Source organism: Mustela lutreola, chromosome 6 (genome assembly GCF_030435805.1).
Source record: "Mustela lutreola isolate mMusLut2 chromosome 6, mMusLut2.pri, whole genome shotgun sequence".
Taxonomy (NCBI): Eukaryota; Metazoa; Chordata; class Mammalia; order Carnivora; family Mustelidae; genus Mustela; species Mustela lutreola.
This window is the reverse complement of record NC_081295.1, coordinates 3469179-3491032: the sequence shown is the minus strand read 5'-3', so window position 1 is coordinate 3491032 and position 21854 is coordinate 3469179. Positions and strand designations below refer to the sequence as shown.

Below are 21854 nucleotides of genomic sequence, written 5' to 3'. Positions count from 1 at the left end.
GGACTGTTCCCTAATATTGAGATTGTTCGATCTCTAATCTATATTCACAAATGTATCTCAACATTTACTTCTGTGGGCTAAGCATTCTAACAAGCTTTACCTCAAAAAAGACTTCTTATCTTGTAAGTCCACAAAACAAGAAATGTTAACAGAACTGGGCACTGTAGGACACAAGGAACCAATCTGCTCCCTGGACGGGATTTCCCAGGGAGTGTGCTCACTCTCAGGGTTGAGAAGACCACGACCCACTTGCCCTTCATGTTCAGTGTCACGACTACGTAGACAAAACAATTCAACAGTAATGATTTTACTGGTAACCAGAAAAGAAAGAATAAACAGGTAAGAAAGTTTTATTAAATGCCTTAATAAGTTACTTCTCTTTTACTCTCAATGACAAATCAGTTAGATGGTCATGGTTGTCTGGAAATATTAATATAAATTGGAATCATTTTATTTCTTCCTGTGAATGGACTGTAGGTCTAACAGGGACAGACATTTAATTCGTCATGTGTTCTAAGAAACAGCCATGAAGGGGCCCGAGTCTTCGCTCACTACTCTAGGTACCGTCTTGTATAACCCAGCTAGCAAAAACTACCAAACGCCCAAGGCAATGCCTATGTTATACTTTCAGGGAGTTTTGACTACATTCATTCATTCCCAGATTTTTTGAATGCCTCTACGTTATCAGGCACAGTTATAGTACTGAATCAAGCAGCCCTGCTCTTATAGAACTAACATTCTGACAAGGAGAATACGCAGAAAATAAGGGAAAACATTTCTTGGAACAAGCTTGTAAAGATTATTGTAAAAGAGGCAGAAGCACGAAGATCTGTGAGAGTCCCCGTAGAGCTGAGTCGGCGTGGAAGTCCTGCTGTGTCGTGAGCCTGAGGAACAACAAGCCGGTCTGGCTGGCATGGCGGGCCGAGGCCCAGCACGACGCTGCCTGGTCTGGAGGCAAGGCGGGAGTCTGCTATTCCAAGTCAGACGGTCACACAGCGGAGGCTGTGAGCAGAGGACGGACGGACGTGCTCCGCACTGCAAAGAGATCTTAGTGGAGAATCGCTTGTACAATTGCAGGGGCGCGGGAGGATGGGGAGCGGTCACTCAGGAGACCACCGTGGTGCAATGAGACAGGACAGCGGCACTACTTGGACGGAGGTAGTGGTGACAGGGACAGGAGGAAGGCTCTGGGGGTCCGGTACAGCCAAGGGAAGCACAGTCACATCGGCAGCGGTCATGGTGCCGGAGCCCCGTCCCCGCCACCTTTTCCTTCTCCTGCACCCCATGCGCCAGCCCGGACCAGCGCAGACACGCTCACCTCTCACCAGGGCTGCCCTATCTTAAAATGCTCCCACAGCAGAAGATCACAGAATCACAGAACTTTACCGAAGGAGAGGACGCCACCCAGCTCGCCGGATTGCGGGTGGATTACTCTCCCATTACGCTCCCCACCCCTGTCTGCTCCCCAACACTCTACCAAGTTCATCAGCCACGGATACGATGTCCTACCGGAAGAAAAGCAGAACTATGCAGCTGGACCAGACGAAACAAAACTTTATAAAAGATTTCAGATGGAGCTATGACGATGACATCTTATATATTTACATATATATGCACATAAAAAGGAGTTCTCGTATGATTATTATTACAATTCCTCATTTGTGTCAGTATCTGGAATTCAAAGAGACTGAGGGACTGGCTGATCTCCACAGTGAGTTCGAAGCAGAAGGACTTCTCTACCCTCGCTGTTCCCTCGGCTCTGACCTCATTCTGGCCTCCGCAATAACATGGCCCAGATTTAAAACACCGTAACATTACCTACTTCAATCCAAAGTTATCAGCCAGGGTCCTCACGTGAGAGAGACGGCTTCCCCGGGGAGGGGAGATGGGCTGAAGGGCCCAAGGGAGGCCCAGGACGGGGAGGCACCGAGGGTCGGGGCAGCATACAGGCCCTGCCCTGGGCCCGAAGGGGCAACCATACAGAGCCTTCCCCAGAAGCACTAGGAAGCCAGGGCCCCACAAGGCAGAGCCAGCGGAGCAAATGCACGAAATCTCTCTCCCCCACCTGCTCCTCTCCTGTCCCCGCCACCGCTCTCTGGATCCGGACAGAGGCTGGAGGGAGCGCCAGGGAGCTGGGTGACCCAGCCCCAAAGGTCGAACTGGGAAATATGGTCAGTGGATGTGGGAGCCAAACGGAGCCTACTCAGAGGACAGGAGGGCCCAAAGGGGAGAGCCGGAGGCTGTCAGTCACACTGAAAAATATGTTTGAAACTCAAACAACTCAAATAGCGAATTACACCCCTTTATTCATGCATCAATAGAAAAATGGTTTTGAAGTCAAACTTTTTACTAATCTAAGAAAACCTGTTCCATTAGTGTTTGGGGACCCAGGCTAAAGTGTTTGAATAGTCCAGCATAAAAAAAAACTGTCCTGGAAAATAGAAAAAAAGAAAAAGAAAAGGAAGGTAAATCCAGGCCTGCTCATCTAGAATGCTCGTCCACAAAGACGTAATCAAAGACCAGGTTTCCCTTACGAGGTGGTCTTTACTACAACGCAGCAGAGGTTGGGTAAAGTGGGGTCCAGTAGCTAAGTAAAGAGCAAGCTTTTGGGGTGTGTTATAGCAAGTGTTTTGTTTAGAAACTACTATCTAGCCTTATTTTAACTTTTCTGTTTCATTTTAAAATCCCATCACACACAGTATTTGAAAAGAGACTAGATTAAATCACTTTTCCCCTTAAGTTATCATTTTAATGATCTTGTTTTTAAATTCATCTTCAAGAAATTTTAAATCACAGTAATAAGTAACTTCAGCAAATCATGTTTATGATAACGACTTCTCTGATAACACGACTCATTCTGGCTATTTTTGAAACATAAAACCAGACTCAAGATGCTATGGATTCTCTGAAAATATTATTTGAACAGCTGCAGAGTCAAAACCATGGAAGAGATGTTTGACTCCTACTGTATCTAGTGACACAAATAACACTAGTAACTTTTCGATAGAAGCGTAAGCATGGTGTAGCGATGAGCTCACTGAAGTCAACTTTAATCCAAGTTCTCAATTCTTAGTTTTATAGAATCCTATGTTGCTTCTTCACGAAATATCATCAGGAGAAAAATGACTACATGTCAAGGGGAAATCACTCTTGAGCAAATGTGTGTCACGGAGGGATTTGCTATTAAAAATCTTTGAGAGCCCTAACCTGGCAACATGCACTATTCTAACTTTAAATCAGGTGAGGACATTAGCAATTTCACACGAGAACTTAGTTTCCCTACATTTTAGGTTCTTCAGATGAAACACAACACACACCTACGAGAATGAGGTCCTCATGCATTTACTATGGCAGAGGTAGACAGAGATGCTTAACTTAAATAAAGGATGTACTTCTCTAGACAACATGTAACTTCACTAGTGGCCGAAGTCTGCCATTGATTTCCTCAGATGAATATCATCTCTTCATGTTTTAGTATTAATTCTAGGTATAAAGAGAGAAGCCACTGTCTCTCATTTATCAACTATCCTGTGGACTGATTATAAGTGATATCTTTAAAGATTATCACAGAATACTATAATATATTTAAGTACAGACATTTCAGCAACATCAGATAAATGGATGGATTAAAAGTATAAAAGAGAATCTCTAAAAGGGAACAGGAAATCATCATCAAAAAAGACACTATATTGATAAGCAAAGGTAAACAGTAAAATAACAGAAATAATAAAATTTTTAAAAAATATATATTTCCAGTTTATAAACTACCCATTAACTAATAGAGAAAAAAAAAAATAGCTTGTGAAGCATCTGTTTTAAACAGTTTGCAAAGAGCCAGTTGCTACTGTGAATATGGACCGGCTAGCAAGGGAGACCCCTGCCCCTTGGACAACATCAGAACTAATGGCCAGCGCAATCAGGGAAGACAGCAGTGGCTCCTGCTTCTTTTGGGCAGAAATTACTCGAGCAAGAAAATTAGGAGTGAGATAAAAAAGCTAGCAACATTCGGAGTTGATACCCATCCCTTCTGTCCAGTGCCCAGAGGAGCTATAGTCGACCACTGAAGTGAAATGCATCGGCCACCTGCAGGCCTCCTGGAGGAACAGCTGTCCTGATCCAGGCGATGGCCTGAGGAGTGTCAGGAGTGAGCGGCACAGCAGTGACAAGATGGCTGGTGGAATGCACACCTAGTCCTAGGGAAATGATGTCCATGTTAACTCGAGCACAAGAAGGGGCTCTAGAAGATGGAGAAAAGGGTGTGCAATTACAGCCGTGAGGGCAGTTCTAAACCTGCAGGAGAGTCACTGCAACCGCACACTATGCCTGCCATCTTGAAGGACAGCACGAAATGGCTTCAAATGTGCAATGCCTTTCATACATCAATACAGAATCCCCACAAGGAGATCTCGGGAAGGCCACCAAACCCACACTAAAGTGGGACTACTCGTGCACTGATAATTCTAAGCTTAGTGAAAAGCCTACTCATCAACCACGTGTTCTGTGGCCTGCCTCTATGAGCTCATCAACTCCTAATCCCCTCAGAAAGGAGATCTGGTCTCATCTGGTGAATTAAAAACCATTCTATTTATTTTTTTAATGATTTCATCTAAAGACTTACTGATAGAATTGACATACTCTATCTCACTTAAGGACAAAACACTTGAAAAAAGATGTTTCCTATTTACTACAGAGCCGTATTTCTGAATTTCTCATACTTTAATTTAGGTATAATTTATATAGAATGAAATACATATGTTTGAAGGATAAACTTTAGGACAATGACAACATATAGTCTCAAACTACCACATCGATGAAGACCAGGAACGTCTTCATCACCCAGAAACCCCTCCTGCCCTTTTCCCACTCAGTGCCCTTCACCCGACGCCCACAACTGTCAGTCTGAGTTCTATCACAACCACCAGCATCACTAATTCGTTTGGCTCATTCTGTGCATCATAAGAATGTCTTCAGGGACGCCTTGGTGGCTCAGTGGGTTGAGCCTCTGCCTTGGGCTCAGGTCATGATCTCAGGGTCCTGGGATGGAGCCCCACATCGGGCTCTCTGCTCAGTGGGGAGCCTGATTCCCCCTCTCTCTCTGTCTGCCTCCCTGCCTGCTTGTGATCTCTCTCTGTCAGGTAAATAAATAAAATCTTAAAAAAAAAAAAAAAGTCTTCATAAGGTATACACTATTTGACTCAACAAAATGTCTATGTGACTCATTCATGTTGTTGCATGAGTCAGCAGTTCCTAATTTTGGAAATTGCTGACTAGAACAGTCTTCCACTGTAGAAATACCAGAAACTCTCTATCCATGCACCTGCTGTTGGACACCTGGGCTGCGTCCAGTTTAGGTATGTTACGGATAGGGCTGCGGTTAACATTTTTGTCTGAGTCTTTGTGTGAATAATACGTTTCGTTTCTCTTGAGTAACCGGAGAACGGAGTCACAAAGCAAGCAGATCCTTAGCTAGTTAAGAAACTCCAAAGTTCTTTCCAAACCAGTTGTACATTTTATCCTGTTAATATTTTAGTAGCTTCACACCCTTGCCATCACCTGGGTATTGAGGGTCTTTTTAATTTTGGCCATCCTACTGAACATGTAGTGGTATAGGATGGTTTTAATTCAATTTTCCTTACATCTAAATATATTCAGCAAAACTTCATGTTCTTATTGGCTTTGGGATCTGAAAAAAATCTTTCACTCTAGGGCAACCACTAAAAAAAGGTAAAAAGAAAAAGGAATATAGATGATATATTAAGAAAGGGGAAAAAATGGAATCACATAAAATAATCAATTAAAGCTACAAAAGGTGGGAAAAGCGTGGAAGGCAAAAACAGGAACAAAGAACAAACGTGAACAGGAAAGAGTAACAGGCATGGCAGATACGAATGCAGCCATGTCTACACTCACTGCAGATGTCGGTGGTCTGAGTAAACCAATTAGAAGAGGTCATTAGAATAGACCCAACCTGACTCTAATGTTGTCTTCCCAGTTTCAATATAAAGACACACAGAGATTAGAAGTCAATGAATGAAGGTACCAGACTGACATTACTCACAAGCAAATGAGAACAGCTATGTTGATTTCAGAAAGGAAAGGCTTCAAAGCGAAGTTATCAGCAGTAAAGTGGACCATTTCATCATAACGAAGGGGACAGTTCTCCAAGATGTAACAATCCTTAACTCGTCTGTGTCTAACAGTAGAACATCCAAATCTGTGAGGCAGAAACTGACAGAACTGTCAAGGAGAAACAGGTAAATCTACTATTCTAGCTGGAGATTTTAACACCCTTCTATCAGAAACGGGGCAGATCCAGACAGCAGAAAATCAGTGAGGACATGTTTGAATTCAGCAAGTCCATCAAACTATTGTATATAATTGACATCTGTAGACTACTTTAACAACTGTAGAAAACACAGTCTTTTCAAGATCACACAGAACATTCACCAAGACAGAACAGGTTCCAGGCCACAAAATACACCTTAACAAATTTAAAAGAGTAGAAATCATGGGACGCCTGGGTGGCTCAGTTGGTTAAGCAGCTGCCTTCGGCTCAGGTCATGATCCCAGCGTCCTGGGATCGAGTCCCACATCAGGCTCCTTGCTCGGCGGGGAGCCTGCTTCTCCCTCTGCCTCTGCCTGCCATTCTGTCTGCCTGTGCTTGCTCTCTCCCCTCTCTCTCTCTGATAAATAAATAAAATCTTTAAAAAAAAAAAAATAAAATAAAAAAAAAAATAAATAAAAGAGTAGAAATCATACAGTGCGTGCTTTTTAGACAACAATGGAATTAACTAGATAGCAATAGTAGAAAAACAGCTGGGAAATCCCCCCAAATACCCAAGATTAAACAAAGAAAATACTTCCAAATAACACACAGGTCATAGAAGAAATCAAGAAAAAATTTAAAATATTTATAACTAAATGAAAATGAAAACACAACTTGAGGGATGCGGGGAAAGTAGTATTTAGAGGGAAATTTATTAATGCTAAACATACACAATAGAAAAGAATAAAGATGTAAAATTTTTAAATAATCTAAGCTTCTATTTCAGGAAACTAGAAAAAGAAGAGCAAATTAAATCCAACTGAAGCAGAAGAAAAGAAGTGCCAAGAATTACAGCAGAAATCAGTGCACTCACAAACAGGAAATTGATAGAGGAAAAAACAACCAAATCAAAAGATGGTTTTCTGAAAATATCAATAAAAACAATAAGCGTCTCTAGGCAGTCTAACTAAGGAAAAAGAGGATGCAACTAGCTGGTATCAGAAATGAGAGAGAATGTCACTACAGATCCCAAAGGCATTAAAGGGATAAGGAAGGAATAACGTGTATGAAATGGACCAATTGCTTGAATGATACAATCTGCTGAAACAAATAAAAAGAAAAAGATAATCCAAATTGGCCTATACTATTAGAGAAGTTGAACTGATAATTAACAATCTTTCAAAACAGAAAGTAGCAGGCCTGGATGGGTTCAGAAGGTGAATCCTACCAAACATTTAAGGAAGTTATATCAATTCCCTATAATATCTTTTAGCGCACAGAAGCAGAGGAAACACTTCCTAACTTATCCCATAAGGCCAGCATCACCCTGATACCAGAACTATGCAAAAACATTACAAGAAAACTACGGACTCATACTTCTCAGAGCCTAAATGCAAAAATCTTCAACAAAATATTAGTAAATCTAAGATAACACTGTATAAAAAGAATTATACATGTCTAATTATGATTGATCCAGGTATGTAAGTCAAGTTTAGTACTGAAAAAATTCAATTAGTGTAACCCATCATATTAAGAGACTAAAAAGAAAAAAATCACAATATCCTGTCAGTAGATGCAGTAAAAGCATTTGACAAAATCCAAAAGCCATGCATGATAAAAGCTTTCAGTGAACTAGGCAGGGGGGAACTTCCTTAACTTGATAAATATCTATTAAAAAATCGATAGCTAACATTATACTTAATTGTGGGAAACTCAAGACTTTCCCACTAAGATCAGGAACAAGGCAAGAATGTTTCCTTTCACCACTCCTTTTCAACACTGTACTGGAAGCCTGTGCTAATGCAATAGGACAAGAAAAAGAAAGAAATGGCAAACTGATTAGAAAAGAATTAAAACTCTTCACACATGGCATGACTATCAATGCAGACAGTTTGATAGAATCAATAACAATGTTTCTGGAACTAATTAATTATTACAGTAAGGTCGTGGGATACAAGGGCAGTCATTTCCTATGCACCAGCAGTGAACAAGTGAGGTTTGAAATAAGAGCATCTGGGTGGCTCAGTTGTTTAAGGGTCTGTCTTCAGCTCAGGTCATGATCCCAGGGTTGTGGGATTGAGTCCTGCATTGGGCTCCCTGCTTCTCCTTCTCCCTCTGCCACTCCCCCTGCTTGCACTTTCCCTCTCTTTCTCTGTCAAATAAACAAATAAATTCTTAAAAAAAAAAAAAAGAAATTTGAAATAAAAAACAAATTACTATTTACATTGAGAATCCCCTCTCCCCAGAATTAAATACGTGTTTATAGGGAGAAGCGAAAGACCCAGCATAGCTGACACAATATTGAAGAAGAATGAGGTTGGAGGACTGATGCTACCTAACTTCAAGATTTACCGTAAAGCTATAGTAATCAAGATAGTGAGGCAGGTGGAGAAAGAGTAGACAAACATACCAATGTAAGAGAACAGAGCCCAAGATAGACCCACAAAAATATAGGCAAATCACCTATGACAGAGGCAAACGCAATACAATGGAACAAAGACAGTCTTTTCAACAAAGGGTGCTAGAACAACTGGACATCCACATGCAAAACAAACAAACAAACCAAAAACCAAAAAACCCCGACTCTATATACAGACCTTAAACTCTTCCCCCCAAATCGATTCAAAATGGATCCTGGACCTAAAGTAAAATAGAAAACTTATAATACTCTTGCACAGGGATACCCAAGGATAATTCTCTTGAAGCTCTCCTCTACTGCTGGCATCACACTTTACAAACACTTGGTACTCAGTAAGTGTTAGCACACAGATGGAAAGGCAGATATGCCTGGAGGTACTGAATGCCTGGCCTCTGAGCACTGGGTGATGGGGAGCTCTCCCGGCTTCTGACTCTTGGGTGTGCTGCATGAGCCCCTGGGCCCTCCTCAACCCCCCATGATGCATCAACTGACTCCTGTCCTCTATGGTAGAGCTTTTCTTCTAGCTGAACCCTCCCCTCACTTCTTGGGGACTTCCTGAATGCCATCTGTCCAAGTCTTTCTGCTGCAAAAAGTGCTCCAGCCTAGAAACACTGGGAGTGGAAAACCATTCAGTTCTAGGCCACATCTACAGATTCTCACCTTCCCAATAGCCCCCCGGTCTCTTCTTACCAGGACACAGTGAGTCTCATTCTCAGAATCACTTTGAGTCTGGCTAGCTGAAGGTCCCTGCTCTTCTCATTGGCACAGGCCAGCTCTGATGATGTCCTCACTGAAAAGGCAGACAACCGTGGGATTTCAAGGCCTCCAAGGAATGGAACAGTAGGATGATGGCTTTTTCTGGTGAAGTTCAAAGCCTCCTACATTGCATCTAAGCCCATGTGCCCACATGTGCCCAGCTTGAGTCAGGACACTGAGATAACCCTGTCCCACTGGCTTAGGTATTAGTTCACAGCAGCTGTGAATACAAACAGGATAGAAAGCATGCAGAGTTTCTGATTTTATGTAATGCTATTGTGAAAATGAGCTTAACTGCTTTCCAGTATGGTTGTTATGACTCTCTTAACTTACTTTCTCCATGATACCTTGCATGAGTCATGGGTGGGGAATCCACTGTACCGAGAAGCTGAAAGGTAAGAGTCCCAGGATTTCTCTTCCCAGCAGTGAACCCCCAGTCCTCCCTGCAGGACTGTTATCCCTGATCCAAGGTTAGAACATCAGGAAACCATGGCCTGGAAGATGTCTCCTTACATAATCACTCCTCATCCAAGAGGGAAGACAGGCGTCTGTGCAAATTTACCTGGGTGGGGATGCGATGGGACACGGACGCCAAACAGGCCCAGAATGGGGCTGCCCGCTACCCAGGAAGCCCCAGTGAAGTGTTTAGGCCTGGCCAGGATCTTCCCTCCCCAAAGTCAAGTCTATTGGCCCTGTGGTCAGTTGGACAATTTTGATTGCAGAAGACAAAAAAATCATGTAGACCTCTATATTAGTTTGCTACGGTTGCTGTAATAAAGTACCACAAACTTGGTAGCTTACACAACAGAAACTCATTGTCTCATGGTTCTGGATGCCAGAAGTCCAAGATCAAGGAGTTGGCAAGGTTGGTTCCTACTGAGGACCATAAGGGAAGGGTCTGTCCCAGGTCTCCTTTCTTGGCTGGCAGATGGCCATCTTCTCCCTGTGTCTTCACATGGTCTTCTGCCTGTCATGTCTGTATCTAAATTTCTTCTTCTAAAGACATCAGCTATGCAGGATTAGGACCCACCCATATGGCCTCATGTTATATAATTAGTCCTTCAAGGCTATCTTTCCAAATACTGTCACATTCTGGGAATCAGAATTTCAACACAGGAACTTTTTAGGGGACACAATTCAGCCATAACAGTTCCTAGAACACAATTTTATTTTGAGGATATTCATGGCCCAGACTAAGCTGGACCAGTGACTTGGCTGTTCTTCCCCAGTCTCTCTCCACAGCCTTTCCACTCCCTCAGATAAAATCAAGCACCCTTTGCATCCTTATCAAACTTGGCACCACTATAATTAAATCATGGACCATGAAGTTATTTCATTGATGTGTCAATCTCTCCATTAGCCTGGAATCATTGGGCGAGAGCAGGGCAAGTGGCTGTCTTGTTCTTTGCTCAAATCCAACACTTGGCCCAGGTTTGGCATGTTAACAATCCATAGTCGTGGAACCGAGGTCTCTCTGAGCTTCTGCTCACTTCTCTCACCCCTCTGGCCAATCCCCCAGGAGCCTCTGCTCCCACATGCTGACATTTCAGAGAGGCATTTCATACACTGAACTTCACTTCATATCAACTGTATTAACTTTTAGCCTCCTTTAAGGCCATTCACATTTTTACTTAAAATTTAAAAGGTAAATCTTTCATGTATTTTTACTTTGTCCTATTATTGAGTTGTTAAGTGTTAGAGAAGTCCTAAATATGGAGATTATTTTTCTCACATTGTGTGGCTTTTCACTTCCTTGAAGGTTGTTTTGAAGATTTTAAGTTCCTAATGTGATAAAGTCCAATCTATTATTTGTTCATTTGAAGATTAGTGCTTTCCTTTTCTTTCTTCCAGCTTCACTGAGTAAGATTGACCATTAAGAGTTGTATATATTTGCGTTGTACAATGTGATGACTTGATGCATGTATACACTGTGAAATGATTTCAAAGTAACACATCCATCAGCTCATATAGTCATTTTTGCATGTGTGTATGATGAGAACTTAAGTGTGTATGAGGAGAACTTAAGATCTATGCTCTTAGTAAACTGCAAGTATAATATACAGTATTATTAACTATAATTGCCATGCTAGACCTTAGATCTCCAGATCTTATTCATCTTACAATGGAAAGCATGTAGCCTCTGACCAACATCTCTGAAGGTTAGTGCTTTCTGTGTGCTATGAAATCTTTGCCTACCAAAGATCATAAGACTCTCTCCTATGTTTTATTCTAGAAATTCTTATAATTTTAACTTTAACACTTAAGTCTATCATCCAACTGAAACCTCAGTAATTCAAGAGCCATGTGTTGAAAAGACTATCCATTTCTCCATTGAATTTCTTGACACCTTGGTTGAAAACCAATAGGCTATACAGTGTGTCTTCCATATTCTGTTCCACCAATTTATCTGTCTACCCGAACACCAATACACACTATCTTGATTACTGGTACTTTACAGCAAACCTCGAAATCAGGTAGTGTTAAGTTCTCTAATTGGGCTGTTGCTTTGACAAAGCTGTTTTGACTATTTTATTTTTCAATATTTTATTTTATTTTTTGAGAGAGAGAGTGCACATGGGCATGCACACAAGCAGGGGGAGCAGCAGTGAGGGAGAGAGAAGCAGGCTCCCTGAAGAGCCAGGAGACCAATGCCAGGCTTGATCCTGGGACCCTGAGATCATGACCCTAGCTGAAAGCTGATACCCAACTGGCTGAGGCACGCAGGTGCTCCTTGTTTTGTCTATTTTAGATCTTTTGTATTTCTTCATAAATCTGAGGTTAGCTTGTCAATGTCTACAAAAAACCCTGGTAGGGTTTCAATTGGAATTACAAAATTACATTTTTGGAGGAATATATGCAGAGAATCGGTATCTTAGTAACAGCGATTTTTGCAACTCATAATCATGACCTATCACTCTATTCATACAGTGCTCTCTCAGAAATGTTCCATATTTTTAGTACAGAGACTTATATATCATGTTAAATCTATTCAAGTGTGTCATTTAAAAAATGACAAAGCAAGTGAAATTGCTTTATTAACTTTAATTTCCAAATGACAGTTATTCGTGTCTGAAAATAAATGATTTTTTAAAAAATGTTGATCACGTATCATGTAAACATGCACTTACTAAGTCTAGCAGACTTTTTGGAGATTCCTGAGGACTTTTTTTAGTAAATGGCATGTGATTTAAAAATAAGGACAGATTTACTTTTTCCTTTCAACTGTTAGGCCTTTTATTCCTTTCTCAATGTGTGTTTGTTTTTCTTTTCTTTTCTTTTTAAAATTTTAAATGTATTTATTTGACAGAGAGAGATAGTGAGAGAGAGAACACAAGCAGAGGGAGAGGGAGAAGCAGGCTCCCCACTGAGCAGGGAGCCCGATTTGGGGCTCGATCCCAGAACACTGAGATCATGACCTGAGCCGAAGGCAGAGGCTTTAACCCACTGAGCCACCCAGGCGCCCCTTCTTCTTTCTTTATTGTATTCCTATGAATTATATTAATTAGCAAATGCTATTCTTGAGATAAAATCCACTTGTTATGCTTTATTATTTTTTTAATATGTGGCTGAATTTGTTATACTTTGTTATAATTTTGCATCTATGTCTATGAGGAATACTGACTGATCTTTAATTTACTACTCTTGTGATATGGCTGTCAGATGCTGGTATCAGGATTATGCAGGCTTCATAAAATAAGGTGGTAAGTGATTCTTATTTCCATTTTCAGAAACATTTTGTATCAGATTGATATTATTTCTTCTATAAATGTTTGACAGAATTCACAAGTGAAACCATGAGAGAGCCACAGGGATGATGGTTCCCAAAATCACATTCCTGTTTCCCTCAAATCCTTTGTGGCCCAAGGACCAAGGTCAAAACAGAAACAGAACCATCCTAAAAATGCTTAAATACACATATTTCATACGTCTAGGGCAATCCATGAGAAATTTAACTGGCCATCAGAATAAAGGTCAGTTGTTTGTAGAGAAAGATAACAGAATCCAGAAAGATGACAGAACGTATTATCCACAATGTAATATAGAAATAAAGAAGCAGAAAAATGTATTCCATGATTCAGAGAAAAAATAGTCAACTAAACAGATGCATAGAAAACTCAGATGGTGAAATGTGGACAAGAAATTTTAAATCCCTGATGTGTCAAAGAATCTTCAGAAAAAAAAACATGTATTGCAATATCAAGAGTGAACTGATAAGAATGTTAAGACAGTTATAAAAATGAACCAAAAATAAATCTTAGAACTGAAAAACACATTACATAAAATAAAGACACCACTGGATGGAGTTAACGACAGGCTGGGAAGAATCTGGAGTTAAAGACACAGTGCAGCCAACTACCAAAACGGAGGCAGAGGGAAGAAAGAGACTGAAAAAATAATACAGAGTTTTCACAGCCTAAGAAATCATAAATGATCTATCCCACATGTAACTGGAGCTGCCGAAGCTTAGTGACAAATAAGACAGAAAAAAATATTTGAAGAAAAATAATGGTGGAAAATTTTCTACACTTCACTGAAATCAGCAGCCCATAGTCCCAGAAACCTCCGAGGAAGGACCTCAAGCAGGACCAAGAGCCAGAAGTCCAGACTTTATAGACCAGGTGCTAGAAACCAAAGATACAGAGAGACTCTTCAGAGCAGCCAGAATAAAAAGACATTTATATGTAGCATAACAACAGGAATGGCCACTGACTTAAAAGATGAAGGGAAAAACCGGACACTTTCAAAAGAAAATCTGCCAACTTAGAATCGCAAATCCAGCAAAAACATCTGAAGAGTGAAGCCAAAATAAAATGGCTGGAAGAAACTGCTGTCATCACACTTTTAAGACATGTTGAAGTTCTTTGGACTAGAGTAAGATGATACCACATAGAAATCTGGAACTGTTCAAATAGCTGTGAAGCATTGGAAATGGTATATGTGTGAGAAAATATGACAGGTTAGTTTTAATAAAATATTCTTCAGTTGACTATTCAGTTTTAAATATTAGCCATCTATGTGGGATACAGAACAAAGGTATGAGTATCCCACTTAACGAGGGCAGAGCAGACAAAAAGGGGCATAAATGGATTATTTTTAAGGTTTTATGTTGTATGGAAATGGAATGATATTAATTTAAAACAACTGTTAAAAATGAAGACTGTAAACTCACGAGTAACCACCTAAACTATAAAGAGACACAATGACGACAGGCAGTAGAAGTGCCGAAGGAAACACTGAGCTGACACAGATGAAGGAAGGCAAGGAGAGACAGAGAACAGGCTCAAGAGACCACAAGTAAGATAATAAATCAGCAATCACGTATAGTAACATTACATGCAAGAAGAATGAATAGTCCGTCCGGAAATCAGTGACTTCAGGTCTCAACCACCGCTGGGACTGAGACCCATACTACATACGAAGACACAGACGGCGCCCAGTAAAGGAAAGGAGTCAATGGGACAGGAGCGTAAGGAAGCCGGTGGGCTATTAACACAGAAAACTTTAAAGCAAGAAGTATTACAGACAGAAAAAGAGAATTAACTTCACATTGATAAGATGGTAAGTCATGGAGAGAACATAACAAATCTAAATGTGTAAGCACCGAATAAAGTTTCTAAACACATAAAGAAAAACGGAGAAGTATGTAGAAATTCATAACTTTATTTATACTGGAAGCTGTATTTCCAGTTAAAAATGGGGAAAAATACAATTACAAGTGATTAAAATCTGTAAAACGACCCTATGACTTTACCAAGAAAGTGATAGGACCTGTGTAGACAGACAGTAAAATGTTGCCAACGTCTTTGAAGACCGTACGCTTCCATTTTCAAGTGAAGAAGGAACGTAGCCATCATCAAAGTGCTACGTGGCTGTTAACTGACAGCAGAATATGTTTGTCTTTTTAAGTGTTCGTGACGAGGGGGAGAAAAGTCATGAGGTCTACAGCTTACATTCAAGGTGGACATTGAAAAAAGAAAGAAACGTACGGTAAGATGCTAACAATTGCTGAATGCATGTAGTGGTATAAGTTGTACATCTCAATATAATCTATACTTTTTTGCAAGTTTGAAAAATTGTAATAAAAATACTTAAAAATGCATTTATTAAGTAACAATTTCCCTAAAATGTGTAGAAGGTAAATGAAAGAGGAAGATATCTTACCAGGTAGGTATGATAAATTTCAACACAGTTACAGTAATCAAAACAGTATGCACACAGTTGAGGATTAGTTAATTAGCATTTAAGTGACTTAAGGACTCCAAACAATTATTTAATGTCTATAAAAACTTCAAGCAGTGGAAAAAATGGGTTATTAATTAAATGGCATTGATGTGACCCACCAGGAATAAATAAAAGACATAAATCCAGAAGAACTAAGCTCTAACTATGAAAATCAGAACTATAAAAATGCTGCTGCCCCTCAGAATAATTGGTCACTTAAACTGTAACCTCTGGAGGATTTTACTGTTGCCAAGCACTTTTAGATACGGCCTTAAGAAACACGTACACTGGCAGCAGGTCTTTGGGGAGAAGGATGATCTACGACCGTGAAGCCGGGCAGCTGGGGATGCCCGGCTCGCTCAGGGCGGAAGGCCGCCCCTTCACACAAGCCCGGCCCGCCCAGGACCAAACGCCGCCTGCTCCAGGGAAGCTGAGCAGCCGGGAACGGCGGGCGTTAGTTAGAGGAGTCCTATGGATGTGCCCGAGGAGCTAGAAACTTGATCCTCTGTCTTGCTTGTCGGGAAACCAGATTCGATAAAAACAAACGAGAGATTTGAACTCAGGAAATGAGATTTCTTCACAGTCCAAAGAAAATCTGAATAAAGTTTTTGGAAGTCGCCTGAAGAAAATATTTGTAACATATAACAGAGAAACTTTTAGTACCCTTAATAAAATATATAATGCAAACGGATTCATAAAAAAAGTAAACAATTCAACAAAAAATACTCAAAAGCTCTCAACAGACACATACATAGAAGCGGGAACGGTAAACAGCCAAGAAGCACGAAGCAATCTGTAGTGCAGGGAGCTCCCGGGAAATGCCACAGTCAGTGAGCAACGATTTCCACCCCGTGTTCGGAGGACTGTGAACTTCCACAACCCTTCTAGAAAAGTTACTATGCTTGTATGTTAATAAATTTCTAGCATCACACACTACACAGAACATATTCTTAGAGGACCAGCAGGTAAGCCTAAATAAGTAAGTTCACTGCAGATTTATTTATACTGTGGAATTCTAGAAATATCTTACCATCAGGGAAGGGTTTAACAAGCTTTTATATAGTATGGGGTATATAGTATTCCATACAAGATGTTATATAACCCTTAGCAAAAAAGGAGTGCACCTGGTATAATCACATTTTTATTAAAAAAAGAGGACAGTATATTTGTGTGTATATATATATTATGTACACACACACAGATACCCCCCCAACACAGAACTTTGAATAAACACAGCAAAGTGCACGGGATGATATTATACCCAACACAATGCGGGCATGGAGTGCAGAATAACAGAATATTCTTCTTATGTATACTTCTGCACTCTTTGAATTAAGACAAACATGCATTACCTTTAAAATTATTAACTGTTATTATTACAGCATACACCACTAACACACACACACACACACACACACACACCCATTAAGCACCAAATCTATTATTTGTAATTATTCTTAAATTCTCTATTTTAAAATAATTATTATTATAATCATTTTGCTTAAAAAAATATGTAAGAGATTTGATACTAATTAAATGACTCTTACTTATAACCTTGAAAATAAAAGTGGGCACCTGCACCTGGGTGGCTCAGTGGGGTAAACCTCTGCCTTCAGCTTAGGTCACAATCCCAGGATCCTGGGATCGAGCCCCGCATCCGGCTCTCTGCTCAGCAGGGAGCCTGCTTCCCCCTGACCTCTGCCTGCCTCTCTGCCTGCCTCTCTGTCTGCTTGTGATCTCTCTCTCTCTGGCAAATAAATAAATAAAATCTTAAAAAAAAAAAAAAAAAAAAAAGTACGTACATGGGTTTCAGCAAGCCAAAGGCTACGTTCATCCAGGGTATATTTTCCCAATCTTATAGCTGCCATAATAAAGAGAACTGTGGACAAGAACACCACAAAACCCGTTGCAGTCAGAAACGCACGATGGTTTTAAGTCAGGAGCATCCCTTGGGCTGTAGGCGGAGGAAGATGTGTGGGAAGAACCTCTGCAGCCCCTCATGACGCTGACCCCTTCCATGACCCTGGGAGGCCCTGGCAATGTGTGCAGACTGCCCTAGGGAAAAATAAAGTATCTCTGCTTTCCCTAAACAGGGTTCCCAAAATTGTGTAAGTTTCAGACTCTGCAAAATCTGGACCTGCTCATGTTTTGATGTAAAATAATCACACAAAATGGTAATTTAACCAAAGGAATGGATATCATTGTATTATATGGATGTAATATTCCTGAAGAGGCAAACTTTATTACATATCTATAGTCACTTGTAAATCTAAAGTTTTATGTATGTGTTACCTCAGTGGATTGCTTCTAAAAACTTTAAAACAGACTCTCTTAAAGAAAAATGTTATGATCAGTACTTAATGGATCACGGAGGAAGAATGCAAAGCGCCCAAACAAGAGACTATGAACCCAAGTTCAGCGAGACTAGAAGAGACCAGTAAATGAATGTCCACACATCTCCACGTAAAGATGGCATCACTTAAAATGAACTTGGTCAGACGTGGGCCCAGTAAAGGGAAAGTCCTAGTGCTCAGTCCTAGCTGGTGGTCACACCTACCGACTGACAAGCAGAGCAGGCAAGTTAGCCAGCGGAAGAGAAGGAACACGTAGATGGTAGACAGCTTCACAGTGAACACACCAATCCAGTCCTGAGTTCGTTAGGCACAACATGCCGGCGCAGTTAAGACAAACCAGGTGAATTTAGCCTGATCCACTGGAATGTTGTAAGTAATCTAATTCTCCGTGTTCTGACGCCATGCCCACGAAGCCAACTTTTGACTGTCACTTGTTTTCCTAAATGATCTGACCACACTGAATGCCAATTTTCTGATGCTTGTAACTAGAACATACATTTGTAGATGAATAAAATCGAATTCCAATTTTATAAATCAATCACATTAGCTTGGTCAGTAAGATCCAGATTCTGAAAAATGAATCCATTTTTATTTGCTTTTGAGTCCTTGAAGCTAATGACCAAAACCTGGACTGAACTGAATTGAATTCAGGGAGAGGCCTGACCTCTCCTATTAAGTGACCTCTCTTTAAAAGTACCCATTCCTGGGGCGCCTGAGGGGCTCAGATGGTTAAGAGTCTACCTTCAGCTCAGGTCATGATCTCCAGGTCCCAAGATCGAGCCCCATGTCAGGCTCCCTGCTCAGCAGGAAGCCTGCTTCTCCCTCTCCCTCTGCCTGCTGCTCTGTTGTGTGTGTGTGTGTGTGTGTGTGTGTACGTGTGTGTGTGTGTGTGTGTGTGTCTCTCTCTCTCTCTCAAATGAATAAATAAAATCTTAAAAAAAAAGTACCCATTCCCGTACGAGCAGTTTAAATTGCAATTCATATTTTAATATATCCCCACAATTCAGTCTCCGTAATTTTGTCAAATAAAGAAATATGCAAAATGAATATAAAATACATGTAAAACAAAAAGAAAACACATAAATATTTTTACATTCCTTCTTCCAAATATAAATTTATGCTAAGCTACATTTCTGTTTTTAAGTATACATTTATTCCAGATAATACTTCCTAGGCTTCTAAACTTTTAAAAAGGATCTTTACCTATGTGATTGATTATTAAGGTTTAGCGATCCGGTCTGGTACATCTCTTCCAACTGTTTCCTGTTTCCAAAGTACAGAGCAAGGTCTGTGGCAATGATGGCTTTGCGGATGATCTCAAGCACCTGTTCATATTCACTGGAGCTCAGGGTGGAGAAGATATTGTGCCCTTCCAGCTACGGAAAAAACACAAATAAACACCACCAATAACAAGCACAGGCTCTCATCTTCCGACATTTGCAGGTACTCAAACAATACAGTCAATGGCATCTGGCCCACCAGTGACAGGTTTGGGGGACACAGAAGAAGAGTTTGCAGTGATTAATGGAAATCAACGTGGCAGTTTCTCTTTAAGCTTCGACAGTGAAGCTTCCCTTCACGGATCGTCTGCCACGGCAACGTCACTCGCTGCCACAGAATCCCAGTTACTGAAGAACGCAGCTAGCATTTGGGTATTTCCAGGAAGCAATTCAAGAACTAGAAAGTGTTAAAATATTTAAGGCATTTCTTTTTAAACCAATTTAAAACTTTAGCCATTTTCATATGAGACTAGAAATCAATGATAATAATCATGGATATCTTTGTCCACGTCAGCAAGTCGAATGAAGAATAAACTGCTTTCTCCAGATCACAGAAGAAAGCGTCCCACAACCTCAAAATAAAGCTTTGTTAGGCATATTAAAATTTCTCCCCACAGGTAACCACCTTTTCCATAAAACACAAGTCGCTGAGGCGCACACACTCTGGGGCTGTCGTCACGGGAGGGGCAGCAGACCATCACCCGGACAAGACAGAGCACGGGGCATTTGGACTCTGTCTCTTCACAATTATTCTTTCGCACATGCACATGAATCTGTTAAGAACTTTTCACAGTTACTGAGACTCTCAAGTCTTTATTTGCAACTGAGATAAACATGGGTTGTTTTGGTTTAAACCAAAAAGACTTAAATAATAAAGAGGCACTCTATTTGTGGCTCTTCAATTACTGTAAAATTATTCATTATTATAATGTCAGCATAGGCGTACTCTAATTGATTTTCACTTGCTCTAATTTATACTTTTTGACTGACAAAATGCATTAAAAACTTGAAATTATTAAAAAATCAGACATCTCACTAGGACACTGCCTCCTTCCTATTACTCTGAAAAGGTAGTTCATGTGCCATTTTCAATCATCAGAATCTTTATTACCCACTCTTAAGGTTTTATAAATATTTATGTTATCCTATGATAAATACAGCAAATGCCGTTGGTTCTAGTCGGTTATTTTCCTGACAGTAATAATAGGAAGGCCTTACGTTTGTAGGATGCTCTAAATTGACAAAACATTTTCAAACACATGATTTCACTTTCAAATTAAAAAATTTAAATAACTCTTTGATGTCTAACTGAAATGAAGTTAATTGCTGAAGCATCAACAATATTTTTCCTTGAAGAGCAGCTGCAGTGCTTACAGAACCTGGTCATTTTTAGTAACGTAATCTCATCAGAAGGAGCTTTTGCAGCGACGATGGGGGCCAGAGGGTAGACGTGATGACAGACTTAAGCTCAACACACGGAAGCAGCCCTGACGCTCAGCTACCCTGGGGACAGAATGGGGACGATGCAGGACGCGCTGTGCATGGAGGGTTCAGGCACAGGCCGGTTCGTAACTGAGGGGACAAGGGTGGGGACTCGAGCTCTGGGGAGGTGGCTGAAATCGACTCTCCAAAATTTTAGTGCAGGAAGAGAAAAGAAAATAACTTTTTGCCTCTGACTCCTGCTATGTCATCTGCTTTGCTTGCATTTGATCCTAACTCAAGCAATGCAGCAGTCTCTGTTTCAATGCTTAATGCCTCGTCACCTGTGTTCCCAAATCATGAATGCGTTTCACACAGGCAGGTCTGGTGGGTGCTCCCGCACACATTGGCTCCGGGCGCTTTGTCTGAAGAGCAATCACATGTGACACATGTTTTTATGCTTTATTCTATCACTAACAAACCAGTAAATTACAGTGTGTAAAATATTCTATCATACTGTTGAAAAAATTTTAAAATCTCTCTAAATAGGAACTTCTTGGCCTGGGTTCTAGAATTCTCTCCAGGACCACAGAGTTCTAAACTCACTGCATCTATCTATCTAATCTACCTATCGATCATCTATCATCCATCTATCATCTATCTATCAACTGTGTGTTGAGTGTGTCACCCATAAGCACATCACTTTATCAGATACTCACAAGTCTCCATGCTCTGTGGCAAATGGAGACCCATGTTAAAGGATCTGTATATGGTGTTGGTCACTTTGGATTTACTCTTTCTTTTATTACTTTTCTTTTTAAAAAGTTTTAATTTAAATTCTAGTTAGTCAACATACAGTGCAGCACTGATTCCAGGTACTTTTCAATATTAAAGGCCACAAGGCAGAGTTCAGCAGAGAACCTTCAGAAAAGGTCACACCAGGTGCCTTCTCCTGCCTCCCACAATACTCTGCAAGGGCAAAGGCAGCAAAAGAGCACACGAACTGTTGTGCTCCAGGGCATCAAGTGCGTGTCTTTCAGCTCCTACCACAGGAAAATAAGGGAGATCTAGCAACCAACCACAGCAGAGAAACAGCTTAAAATCTTTAAAAATCTCCAATTTCACATTACGGAAACCTC

General features: G+C 40.6%; 1 protein-coding gene across 7 annotated transcripts in view; it reads right to left on the bottom strand.

Moving 5' to 3' along the window:
• PDE10A (phosphodiesterase 10A) overlaps positions 1 to 21854 on the bottom strand; it is a 569171-nt gene that overhangs the window by 15484 nt on the left and 531833 nt on the right. For 6 of the 7 annotated variants that reach the window (XM_059176573.1, XM_059176572.1, XM_059176571.1 and 3 more), the window contains one exon: positions 19220 to 19392. The exons of the other annotated variant lie outside the window; for it this stretch is intronic. In XM_059176573.1, coding sequence (XP_059032556.1) covers positions 19220 to 19392 — 173 coding nt within the window. The remainder of the gene's footprint in view (positions 1 to 19219; positions 19393 to 21854) is intronic. 7 annotated transcript variants of the gene reach the window in all.